This window comes from Ascaphus truei, chromosome 1 (assembly GCF_040206685.1).
Source record: "Ascaphus truei isolate aAscTru1 chromosome 1, aAscTru1.hap1, whole genome shotgun sequence".
In the NCBI taxonomy this organism is placed as follows: Eukaryota; Metazoa; Chordata; class Amphibia; order Anura; family Ascaphidae; genus Ascaphus; species Ascaphus truei.
In genome coordinates, this window is record NC_134483.1 from 372,391,994 (window position 1) to 372,405,481 (window position 13,488).

Below are 13,488 nucleotides of genomic sequence, written 5' to 3' on the forward strand. Positions count from 1 at the left end.
TGAATGTATGTATAATTGTATTTATATAGCACCAACACTATGCAGCACTTTACAACTTACAATACAAGGTAAATGAAGTACTAACAATGGTGACAATAAAATCAAGTAAATTACAACATAAAGCAAAGGAAGACATTTCTCCTAGAAGCTTACAATCTATTCTAAGCTAATCTTTTGCAACACACACACACACACACACACACACACACACACACACACACACACACACACACACACACACACACACACACACACAATTTTGATAAACAATATCACACAACCAAAACACATATATGGATTCTCAGTCCATATAGAACATTATTTCTTTACCAACACATATCTAAACATAAAAAAAATTCTGATAAAAAAAAAAAAAAAATAAGGCCACTGCCTCCAACTTCCTGAGAAGTGACTCGTTTGCAGTTCTCAGCCTATGCAGCTCAGCCCAGCTACAGGGAAGTGAAAATGAAATTGCCTTTTTTTCCGAGAATAGCTGATGAATAAGGGGCAGGTCTCACCAATGAGAAGACAGCAGCAGCAGGAAAAAAAAAAAAAAAACCTTCAGCACTTGCAAGCAGATCCTCCCCCTCCCTGTGCTGAGCAAACACGAAACAAACAAATCTAGGGAGGGAGGGGAGACTTCTGCCTGAGCTCTCTCACTTTCCTCTCCTTGTTTTGCTTTCGATCTGGAGCCGTCACTTTTAGTTTTGATCCTGCGATCATTTACTGCCTGGGTATGTAACTTACAAAAAAAAAAAAAATATTTACACCCCCATCTGACACCTTTTAAACCACGAGGAATTATCGCGATCCGACACTATTAGAATATTATTAATCGTATTATTGTCAGAGCTGCTTATTGCAGATCTCTTGCAAGCAGGAAGCAGACACTTGCGAAATAAATATATTTACCAGAGAGAAGAAAAAAAAAAAAAAAGACAAGGTCGGAGTTGTTAGGAGGATTTGATTTGGGGCTGTGATAGGGTGAAGAGTTTTTTAATTTCACTTTTGAATTTAAATTGCTTGCTAGTAGTCAGTGTGCCTCGGGCGAATCGGGACTGCTGTTGGCGATGATCATCATGCCAGGATTACATAGTAAATGGATTTTTCCTGCTAATGGAAATGATCCTGGATTGTTGCAGGTAATTTTCATGGCATTTTGTGCGGTGTTTCTTTTGGGTTGTTTTTTTTTGTTTTTAGGAAGGGGAAAATACACCCTGATTTCAGAGAAAGAGAGATGTTTAGCAGTCATGGTGATATTCTACATGGATCTTGTTTCCCTGGATCTTGGGCAGGTCATTGAGAACATGGCTGGGAATGTCAGGCACAGTATTTTCCCAGGACTGGGCTGACAGTTACTGCTATTTGCAGCATGATGTAAAAAATAAAAATAAAACTCCAAATTAGACCATCTAAATGTGAGACGTGGGGATTTTATGTCATAGATTAGGCAGAAATCGGTACCAGGGTTATTGCATTAAAAAACAACATTTCTGTTTTAAATTCCTTTTGGTACTTGCACCAGACACATTGATAAATAACCCCAGTACCATTTAAATCCATGCAAATGATATGCCTGTACTTTCTATTCTCTTGGTTCAAAAAATGAAATGGAGTTGTAAGGAATAATATATGCAGGTTAAGCACGTGATTTGGATGGCAAGGGGAAATATTGTTAAAAGTGTAATTGCTGCTTGCTTTTGAACCGTTTTATTCTTAACACTGTTTCTATATATCTAAACCTGCTCTTGATTCAAAGTCACACTTTTGTATTTTGTGTGTCGTACTGCAAGGATCTGTATTTAATACCCCAGCTAAAAGTAACATGTAATATTTGTCTCGGTGAGAGTGGAGATAGCAATCAGCTTGTTTGTTTATCCTCCAAATTGAGCAACCGGGCAAAATGGAGCCTCCCGTGTCCCCGCGGCTCTGCTGGGCCTGACACGCTTTACTGCCGGACTGGAAAGCAGCAGCAGCAGCAGCTGTTACATGACTTGTTTGTGCACGGAGGTTTTCCCTTGAGCCCCCTTCCTCTGCATGGTGGATCCACGGTGGAGATATATATCCGGTGTAATGTAATATCCCCGCGCATAGCCCCTCGCGATCTCCATTTTGGAAGCTGGAGTTTTAAACCTGCACACAGGCCTGGGCAGAACCGGTGGGGTATATTTGTAATGACTTGCTCTGAGGAGACACAGTGACTGACTTGTTCTAGGGAGTCAGTGCAGACCTCAGCCAGTTATGTTTTTTGTTTTTTTCCCCATTAGTTAACCCCTTGGGCGCTGGAGGGGTGGGGGTTAACATGAAGATATCCGTCGCTTCCTCTTTTCTAGATGGCAAAGTAATATTGGGGTGACCGATGTTTCTTTCGGCCTATGGGGTTGGCGGGAGCGTCTGGTAATGAACCAATCGCGGCTTCCGCCGGCCAGCGGGAGGCGGGAGTTGGTGGTGACTTGTGTAAGCGGGGTGGGGGAAGGCAGCGAGTGATGCAAGAGTCTTGTATGAGTTGTGTGGTGGCAATGTAGGAATTGAATGTAACTGCGGGTGGCTTCCTCTGCTCAGTGCCAGGTGCTCATGAAACCACATGTAACCCCTTTTGTGAAATATGCATTTCCATCATGTGATTGTGTTTTTAATTACAGAGTGAAACACCACGTCGTTTATATTTCCTTTATTGTTCTGAGCGCTACAACTGTACATGATATTGTGGTGTTGTTCAGAGTTGGGCATTCATGACCAAATTTGACAGGCTACTAGGGATATTCTAACTGGGATATACTCAAAAGAATGAACGTAGGGAATGGATATTCAAAGTAAAAGTCGCGAGGGAAATGAAATGAGGCTATAACTGGGGAAAGCAAGAACAGGTGGCATAGTAGGGCATGGAATAAGCATGCGGATAGAATTGAGAAAATAGGATACGCATAAAGATCTTATGTAGGAAATGGAATGAACATGACGAGATAATTAAGCATTAGGTTCATTAAGCGCCAGGACAGGTCAGCACACCTGATCCGGTGTTAACGCCAATTGAATTGAACAGGAGTTAACACCGGATCAGGTTCACTGGCACTTCATGAATCTGCACTAATGAGGCATGCCTATTCACTTGAGAAAGACCTATTGGTCGAAACGTTGTGGGGCACAATAAATTTACTTTATTTAAAAAACCGTGGAGCGTGGGATCCTTCCTTCCTGAGTATTCCACTAACAGAAGGCATCTTCTGCAATAGCACCCCCCTTTTTTTTTACTTTACATTTTATTGAAGTTTAACATAATATACAATGACAGTGCATTTCTTCAATACAATATCTTTTGTGCATTCAATGTCCTACATTATATCCGTGTGGTCATTTCTATTCCTTACGTTCTATCCGTGTGGTCGTTTCCATTTCTTATGTTCTATCCGTGTGGTCGTTTCCATTTCCTATGTTTATTCTTTTTCAAGTCAATGGCAGAGACCATTGAATTGGGGCAATATCGCGGATTTATGAATCCCAGCCCCAGTATCATAATTTTAACTTTCCAACTAATGCCATATTTGGGCCTGGAACACCAAAATCTTGTGGGGGGGGGGGGGGGTGCGGTTTCACCCCTTTTTTCCTACCCTTTTTTCCTCCCCTTTTTTCTCTTTATTTTTTAGCGGATTATACATATGTAAGCAATGTATTGTATAGTATTTGGGGTAGTGCAGTGTAATGCTTTGGAGCCTAATTAGATTAACTTTTTATTATACAAAAACAGTTAGAAACATTTTAATGACTGCATGCTTCCAGTTTATAAAGATAGTACGGCATAAAGTAATGCAGATAAACTGTACATACTCATTTATCTATTAGCCGAGTAAATCTGCACACGTGTTCTTTACATGTGCTATGTCTCTGCGTCGATGATTGAGAATTTTAGCGTTAAGTCTATTAGCATGAATTCAAAAGAACCCTATACAGTACAAACACATTTACAAGCACATTTACAAGCCAAAGGCAAATAAGCACAGCACTGTTCTTCTATTGTTCAAATATTTGTATTCTTTTGGCAGGAAAGATTTTTCTTTAGATGTTGGCCAAGGTTTATCAAACGCTGCCACTACATTATAGTGTAAGGAAATTCTTCATCTTTATCCACATCTATATTTTGTAAAAAATGCTTTTTGAGTTGCATTTTTTTTTAAAAATATGGTAATTTGTGTGTCTACTCTAGGGCACAGATGATGGTCATCAAAAATTATTAGCTGAAGCAGCAGGCCTCACTTTTTATTTGATTAGATATCATCTTGCTCTTTCCAAAGCTACCTTTTTTTACTTTTTAAATCTGCTTCGTTCAGGAGGTGTGTTTGAAAATATGCAGTGTCCAGGAGGTTAAAATGAAGCTTTCCCCAGAGCCCAGCGCAGTTGGAATATTGCTATGGTAACCTCAAGCTACAGATAAAGAAACGCCTGTTTTTTTAATGCAGGATATGCTCAGGGGGCAAGAAAACAACACCAACGGGCAGTTTTTAGCAGAAAATCAACCAAACGGCCACTTCTGTGTTTTTTGTTGAATTAGCCCCTAAATGAGTTAAACGCATACAGGCTTCTGGGGGGGGTTTGCTACGTTAAAGGAGTACTCCACGCGACAGTGTGCATGTTTTTTTTTGGTTAGGTTTGAAGCGGGGGGGGGGTGTCTTTGGAGCTGAACCCTGTTGATTTCAGCTCTGGGGACCCCCTATTTCCCGATATACTTACCTCCGTAGTTGCTACTGGTATCTCTGTGCAGTTTAAAGCGCCCGCGTCACGTGGGCCAGTAGGAAGCCACAAGGAAGGACCTATTGGCCCACAGGACCTGCGACTTTTAAAGCGCCATATTGTGAACCCACCCAGAGCGCCTACCGGCAGCACCTATGGAGGAGGGAAGTATCTCTGAAATCAGGAGGTCCCTGGATCTGAAATCAGCGCGGTTCAGTTCGGGAGACCTCCTGCTTAAAATCTATTACAAATAAAGTGTCGCCAGGAGTGCTGCTATAAGGGACTAACCTTGTTGCCGTTTTACACCTTTGCTACTCCTAAATCAGAACGTTTGCAATCCTCTGTGTTCTTATCCAGGGGCTGTGTGACTTTGTGATCTGGTCCTGGAAAACAGGTTTGACAACCAACAATCTGCTACAAAGTTGTTGTTTTTTTTTCGTCGTTTCCCCTCCTTCCAGAAGCCACATTATCATTTAAATCGGGGTTGTGATTTTAAAAGTGCAATCGCACATCGCCGCGCAGCACACATACTTTTGTAAATAATGCAACCGTTTTCATTGACTTCCCTGAACAATTGTAACCGTGGTAATCGCAAAGGTTGTCCGCTTTTAAATTAATTGCAAGTTGCATTTCTTAGGGCTTAGTAGATCAAGTGTCTTCTTTGCCATTACCACACCCTATCATTATCAGAGAAGCAATAAAGATAAGGTGGAGATGAGCAAGAACTTGCTAAACACGTATGGCCGGATCCACAAAGCTCACTTGTGTTAGTGACTTGTTAACTTTAATATTAAATAAATATTAATATCAACGTCCCATTCTGCCTTAACTTCCATCTTCAAAGGTCAATAACTTGGTTAAGTCTTGTTTTCTAGCAGAAATTTTAACGGCAATTAGTGATGATGAGATGCCAAAGAGGAGTCCCCCGTAACAGTGCATATATACACAGGTCTGTCGAGGTCAACGCAGGGACTTCACTTTCTGTAAGGGCCGTTCTATACTGTGTGCGCGCCTGTGCGAACGTGCGTGTCTGTGCCGCACGCTTTTTGTGTGTATAGTGAGGTACTGTATGTATATGTATATGTGTGTTTAAATAAGTTTCGAAATAAATAACTACTTTAATAAATGTTTTAATTACATTGTACATATACACACATATACATACATTTCAGCAGCGGTAGCGGCGCAAATTCTTTCTTTTCTTCATCCTCTCCCCTGTCGGCCGGTTCCACTCTCCCTGCCGTGCGTGCATGGCACCATTGTAGAATGGCTGATTCACCTCAGCCAACTAAAACTGCCGCGCGCGGTGTAGCGCATGCAATATAGAACCGGCCACTAAACTTTGGCTTTATAACCATCTAAACCCTGCAGGTTCTGCATCGGAGTATAGCAGCACCACAGTTACAGTAGGTATGATTTAAAGAAGTAATCCAAGCAGCTTAAAAATAAATAAGAAAAAAACTTTTTTCTGTTTTTAAAATATGCAGCCCTTTTATTGAAAACTAATTACATAAGCTGCCGATCGATTAGTTCTCCCTTGATCGATCAGCAAAATCCTGCTTCACTAAATGGCAGCCTTTTTTAGTTTCAAATCCATTAGTCAGTGTAACTCAGCAGCTACAATGCATTACAGGCATACCCCGCTTTAAGTACACTCACTTTAAGTACACTCGCGAGTAAGTACATATCGCCCAATAGGCAAACGGCAGCTCACGCATGCGCCTGTCATCACGTCCTGAACAGCAATACCTGCTCCCTACCTGTACAAAAGCTGTGCGCAAGCGGGGAGACTATAGAGCCTGTTACAAATGCATTATTTACATCAGTTATACACGTATATAACGATTGCAGTACAGTACATGCATCGGTAAGTGGGAAAAGGTAGTGCTTCACTTTAAATACATTTTCGCTTTACATACATGCTCCGGTCCCATTGCGTACGTTACACTGGCGACACACTTTATTCGAGCTCGGCTAGTCCCACGAATTCGGGTATACCCGGGTGTATTGAGGTTTGTGACTGTTTTCTGCCCGAGTGCATTGAGGTATTTTCCAGGCAGGGATTGAAGCATTTTATTCCCGCTGGCTGCAATACTGCACAGTATATATATATATACTGCATTACAATTCTTGAATTTATGCCATCTGGTAGACACGCGAAGCATTGCAGCCTATTAAATCCTAATCATTATCATTTAACAAATCAGCCGCCCGTCAGCCAGGCATGAACCCAGGCTGGGAAGGCAAATGCAACGGGGCTTGTCAGAGGTGAGGAGCGGCGCATTCCAGGTATCTGCCAGGTACATACTGGGTATTTGCTCGAATAAAGTGTGTCGGTGCAGTTAATGCGGGGTATGCCTGTATTATATCACTATGGTAACATTATCTATTGTTACAGTTTGCAGCTCAAACTGCTGGGCATATTGGCAACAAATGATCACAAACAGGAAAGTGTTGCAAATATCTTGCACTGCTGGGGAGGTGGCTAAAACCTGTTACGGAAATCAAAGGATGTTCAGTATTTTAAAACTCATTAAGGCCTCGTTCAGGGTGCAGGCTTCGGAGGGAGGGAGGGCGAGCTGCCGTGGGACACAAAGTATTCAAATTGAATACTGGTTGTCAGGGTAGCAGCTGCCCTGTCTCCGAAGCCCGGAGTTGACGCTGGCTACAGTTTCAATAAACAAAAAAATCGTTTTTTGAAGCTGCAGCAGCGTCACTGGGACCTCGGCAGCCAATGGAATCATTCTTGAGAATGATTTCATGACTGCAGCCTCGATCCCTAACCTGACGTCTGTAGCCCCGCCCCCTCCTCAACTCCTGAAAATGTCTGCTGGGGATGAACATACATCGCCCAGCAGACTGCCGCCCGCCCTCCCGAACGCCCTCCCTCCAACTCCTGCCTCTGGCACCCTGAACGAGGCCTAGGAGTTGAATTGTAAAATTTAAAAAAGGTTGTATTATCTAACACTACAGAACTGATTTATTAAAAAAAAAACACATGGAGGATATTGCTTGGGTTGCTCCTTTAAAGCTGCAGTTCAGTCTTTTTTTTTTTTTAATTAATTTTTTTACTTTAATAGTTTAATGTGTGCAATCTCTATTTACCTAAAGAACTGTATAGCTGTCAGTCAATCCGTTCTCCATGTATTGATCGGCGAAATTTTTGTGACATATTAAAAGCTGGGTTTTGTTTATAATTTGCCTCCGGCAGTCAGTGGAAGACTCATGAATATTCATGAGTCTCCCAGTGACGTGTGCTCGCTCCCGATCTGCCGCTGTGTGGTGCCCCCTTCTGCCCGATCCCTGTGGCTGTCAGCCTGCGCGAGATGGAGGGGGCTTGTGCCGCCAGTGGGGAGGGGGGAGCGGGAGATGTGTCTCCCTTCTGCTCCGATCCCTGTGCCTGCCTCCCTGCCCGCGCGTGCGGGAGATGCAGGGGGGTTGCGCTGCCTTGTGGGGGGTGGGGAAGGGAGGGGGGAGCGGGAGATGTGCCCCCTTCTACCCTGATCCCTGTGGCTGTCAGCCTGCGCGAGATGCAGGGGGCTTGTGCCGCCAGTGGGGAGGGGGGAGCGGGAGATGTGTTTCACTTCTGCTCCGATCCCTGTGCCTGCCTCCCTGCCCGCGCGGGAGATGCAGGGGGGTTGCGCTGCCCCCGTGGGGGGTGGGGAAGGGAGGGGGGAGCGGGAGATGTGCCCCCTTCTGCTCCGATCCCTGTGCCTGCCTCCCTGCCCGCACGGGAGATGCAGGGGGGTTGCGCTGCCCCCGTGGGGGGTGAGGAAGGGAGGGGGGAGCGGGAGATGTGCCCCCTTCTGCTCCGATCCCTGTGCCTGCCTCCCTGCCTGTGCGGGAGATGGATGGGGGTTGCGCTGCCTTGTGGGGGGTGGGGAAGGGAGGGGGGAGCGGGAGATGTGCCCCCTTCTGCTCCGATCCCTGTGTCTGCCTCCCTGCCTGTGCGGGAGATGGATGGGGGTTGCGCTGCCTTGTGGGGGGTGGGGAAGGGAGGGGGGAGCGGGAGATGTGCCCCCTTCTGCTCCGATCCCTGTGCCTGCCTCCCTGCCTGTGCGGGAGATGCAGGGGGGTTGCGCTGCCTCTGTGGGGGGTGGGGAAGGGAGGGGGGAGCGGGAGATGCGCCCCCTTCTGCTCCGATCCCTGTGCCTGCCTCCCTGCCTGTGCGGGAGATGGATGGGGGTTGCGCTGCCTTGTGGGGGGTGGGGAAGGGAGGGGGGAGCGGGAGATGTGCCCCCTTCTGCTCCGATCCCTGTGCCTGCCTCCCTGCCTGTGCGGAAGATGGATGGGGGTTGCGCTGCCCCTGTGGGGGGTGGGGAAGGGAGGGGGGAGCGGGAGATGCGCCCCCTTCTGCTCCGATCCCTGTGCCTGCCTCCCTGCCCGTGCGGGAGATGCAGGGGGGTTGCGCTGCCTTGTGGGGGGTGGGGAAGGGGTTGTGTCCCGGAGCAGTGGTGGCAGCAAGGTGGTGAGTATGTGTGATTATATGTGTGTGTGTGTGTGTGTGTGTGTGTGTGTGTGTGTGTGTATATATATGTGTGTGTGTGTGTGTATATATATATATATATGTGTGTGTGTGTATATATATATATATATATATATATGTGTGTGTGTATATATATGTGTGTGTGTGTGTCCTCTTCTCCCTCCGCCACCACTGCTGTCCTCTGCCGCTGCCGAGCTTCGCTGCAGTATTTAGTATTTATTGCAGAGTTCTTCAGTATTTATTGATACCTTTTTTTTATTTGGACCAACAATTTGTGTCATGGGACAAACTTTCAAGAGTTTTCCTCTTCCTCAGGTCAAGCAATACCATAAATATATACGCACATAAACATGCGCACACAGTGTTTATGTGTGCGTGTGCGCATGTTTGTGTGCGTGTGTGCATGTTTGTGTGCGTGTGCGCATGTTTATGTATATGTGTGCATGTTTGTGTGTGTGTGCGCATGTTTGTGTGCGTGTGTATATGTGTGCGCATGTATATGTGTGCGTGTACGCATGTATACGTGTGTGCATGTTTGTGTGTGTATATATGTGCGTTTGCGCAAGTTTATGTGCGCGTGTGCGCATGTTTGTGTGTGCGCATGTATACGTGTGTGCATGTTTATGTGTGCGTGTGCGCATGTTTGTGTGCGTGTATATGTGTGCATGTATGTGTGCGTGTGCGCATGTATGTGTGCGTGTGCGCATGTATGTGTGCGTGTGCGCATGTATGTGCGCGTGTGCGCATGTATGTGCGCGTGAGCGCATGTATGTGTGCGTGTGCACGTGTATGTGTGCGCGTGCGCATGTATATGCGTGCGTGTGCATATATATCTATATCATACAAACACATACATACACACCTAAGCTCCGCAGGGCCGTGTGCCAGCAAAATGTCTCTGTAAAGTGCTATGTAGAACTAGCAGTGCTATACAAGAACAAGCCATTATTAATTTTAATAGTAATTGAATTGTACACATTCACATACACACAAAATTAAATATACATATTGTTTACAGTATTATATATACAGATTTGATTTTAAATGAGTTGTTAATATTTAACATTAACTACACACGTGCAATGGAATAAGGTTTAATTAATTAATTCTGAGCTACTCTCCTTTTCTGCTGCTGCTGCTGCTGCTCTGTCAGTTCTGGGGGAAGATCATGTGACCAGGCAATGACTGATACATTTGTGCTCATGCACGTGCACGGCTGTGGAGGGGGCAGGACTCACAAAGGGGTGTGCCAGAGCCTGTTACATTAAAGGAAGGGGTTGTGCCTTTCTAAAGGGTTGCTATAGAAACAAAAATTAATTAATTTATTAATTAATTAATTTAGTTAAACATATATTTCCGGGTCTGGATGGGAGTGAGGCTTAGACTATCTTAACATGACATTCTTGCATGCTAACGCAATGTTGCGCTACAATAACGTGACAATAAGCCTGTGCTAATGGGATAAACACCCGTTATTTATGCATTTATCTAGTGTTATGGGTATGCGTTCGCCTCAGAGAAAATAACGTCTGTTACTGAGTTAGGTAGTCTGATGCTATGAGACCTGATTTTTAAGAGGTTTGAAGATCTAGCCCAGGAGTGTGAGAACTGGTGGGGCGTATGCGATTTTCTGGAGGGAGGGGCGCAGCGATTAGAGGCCCCGCATTCTTCCCTAAAGAATTTAAATTAAATGCCGGGGCGACCCGCGCGGTCTCTATAAGTTCTTACCGTGTCTCCGAAGGCGCGTTGTGTGACGGCGCATTGCCATGGCAACGTGATGTCCCATGACCCCATGGCGTCAAGGTAAGGAGGGGGGGTGGGGGGAGAAGCAGGCAGGGGGAAAAGTGTGTGCACAGTGCTATTAGATAGACTGAAATAGCCAGGGAATCAAACCCCTTACAAGTCTCCGCTGACCATGTTTACACAAAAACATAAACTATATCTATATATCTCAGACTTTGGTAAAAAGGTTATCAATCGTCCAGATGTAACATCTAAGGCGTTGCGTGGGCACGCGGGGCCCGTGTTTAGTTTCTATGTTGCAAGCGGTGACGCACGTGGCTAGGGGGCGTGGCTCTGTCACAGCGTTGGGCCGCAATGTGATTGGCTCGCAGCGTCACGTGGTGCGACAGCAGAGCGAAAATACAATAAATTTGCTCTGATCTGCCCCATGACTGGTTCACCCTCATTGGCTGAACTGCCGTCGTGACGTGACCACAGCTCGGCCACCGCGCCAAAAGACAAAAATCTTGTCTTTTGGCAAAGGCAATCGCACCTTGTGCACACGCCGACTGGGGCCTGCCCCATAGAGGGCTGTACTTTGTGTGCGGCGCGCACGTCGTTGCCCGCGCGGCTACGGGGATGAAGCGGGAGGGATTGTCCCTTTTTAACTAGCTAGAAAGCTCCTTACAACGAACATGCCCCGTTATCTTACTACTATGCAACAGGTGTTATGCACACAATACAGGCATACCCCGCTTTAAGTACACTCACTTTAAGTACACTCGCGAGTAAGTACATATCGCCCAAAAGGCAAACGGCAGCTCACGCATGCGCCTGTCATCACGTCCTGAACTGCAATACCGGCTCCCTACCTGTACCGAAGCTGTGCACAAGCGGGGAGACTATAGAGCCTGTTACAAATGCGTTATTTACATCAGTTATGCACGTATTTAACGATTGCAGTACAGTACATGCATCGGTAAGTGGGAAAAGGTAGTGCTTCACTTTAAGTACATTTTCGCTTTACATACATGCTCCGGTCCCATTGCGTACGTTAATGCGGGGTATGCCTGTACTATCTGAAATTGATCTGATTTTGCTCGTTTTTTTGCATGGATACGCAGATTCCATATTTTACCTTAGAAACTGTTTTTAGAATGTCCCATTAATCCTTAATTCTTGGAGTCCTGGCTACATTTTATAACTAGTTAAATTTTTTTATTTTTTTTAGCTTTTGTTTAGAACATCTTACCTGAGTAATTATCTTCCTTAGAAACAGTCAATAGCCATGGAAGTCAAAGTTTCTTGTTTTCTTGTCTAAGTTATTTCCTATTTTTCAGGTCACAGCACATGCCTGCTTATTACATACTTATTGTCTTGCGTTTGTATCTGTTTGACTAACGATGGTATCATTATTACAGTTCTGTAAAATGGGTGAAATGAGTAGAATTACTTTAAAATACTTTATTTTCCACTTTTAATGTTTCTAAATGCTTTGGAGGGTAACAACATCTGGTCCGTGATAAGACGGTTTGTGTGACCTGAATCTCGTAAATAAATCATTCCCCAATTTTATATATTTATTTGAATTTTCCAACAAGAATGTTATTCTGAATGATTGCTTTTCTGGCAATGATGACATTACAATTATTACCTAGCAAGATAAAAATAAAAAAAACTATATGAAAGGACCCAATGACAATACATGTTTGTGTACTAGAACAGTCCTTTTCAACTGGGGTTCCCCCTCAGGGGTTCCACGGTCACTGGGGGGGGGAGCAGACCTGGCGGTGTGACGACACCCTACACAGAAGTGACCCTGCGGCTCCTCAGCTCAACAGCAGCCACCCGATCACTGTGATTGTTCCTCTCCCTGCTCCTGTCGGCGCTGGAACTTGGGTTCAACTTCCGGCCGACAGGAGGCGGGAGATGTGGACCGGCATGCTGCCCAAAGGTGTGTGTGCGTGTGTATGTGGAGGGGGAGTGTAACTGGGAAGAGGGGAGAGAGCATAATGGGGTGGAAGAGGGAGTGTAAGGTGGAGAGGGGGGGGGGAGAGGAATGTGAGTAGGGGAAGAGAGGGGCGGCGGGTTGAAAAAAACGAACAAAAATCACATAGCTAGGTAAGCTCTGACGCGTTTCATCTCGCAAGGGACTTTGTCTAAGAGTGAATGGTAAAAATTTACCATTTTCATGCAGACATTTTTACCATTCACTCATTGACAAAGTCCCTTGCGAGATGAAACGCGTCAGAGCTTACCTAGCTATGTGATTTTTGTTCGTTTTTTTCAACAAATAGCCGTTTTTGTTAGAGCTGCGTTTGGTTCATTTCCTTGCCTCTGTGCACCGCTTCTCTTGTTTTTGTGCTGATTACTCCAGCTGGTTGCATGTGGACTCTACGCACAGCAACAGATACTTACCCGAGTGAATCATCTCCTCTGCAGTGGGACACACTGGATACAGCGTGACAGCAGGTATTTTGTGGGTGGAGGGGGCTAAGGGTGTCTTAGCATCAGCCAGGCTGTTCTTATTTAGGATGGTCGGCGATTCTTACTGT

General features: G+C 45.3%; 1 protein-coding gene across 3 annotated transcripts in view; it reads left to right on the forward strand.

The window, feature by feature from the left end:
- The first annotated feature begins 575 nt into the window (after nucleotides 1-575).
- Nucleotides 576-13,488, forward strand: part of IRF2 (interferon regulatory factor 2) — a 56,754-nt gene continuing 43,841 nt past the window's right edge. The window contains exon 1 of one of the 3 annotated variants that reach the window (XM_075610515.1): nucleotides 576-734. Coding sequence is in view for 2 of the 3 variants with exons in the window: in XM_075610508.1 (XP_075466623.1) it covers nucleotides 1,071-1,142 (72 nt within the window). In the remaining variant the exon portion in view is untranslated. Of the gene's footprint in view, nucleotides 735-756; nucleotides 1,143-13,488 lie in introns of those variants that run through there. The other 2 variants (XM_075610508.1, XM_075610506.1) reach the window with 2 other exon arrangements.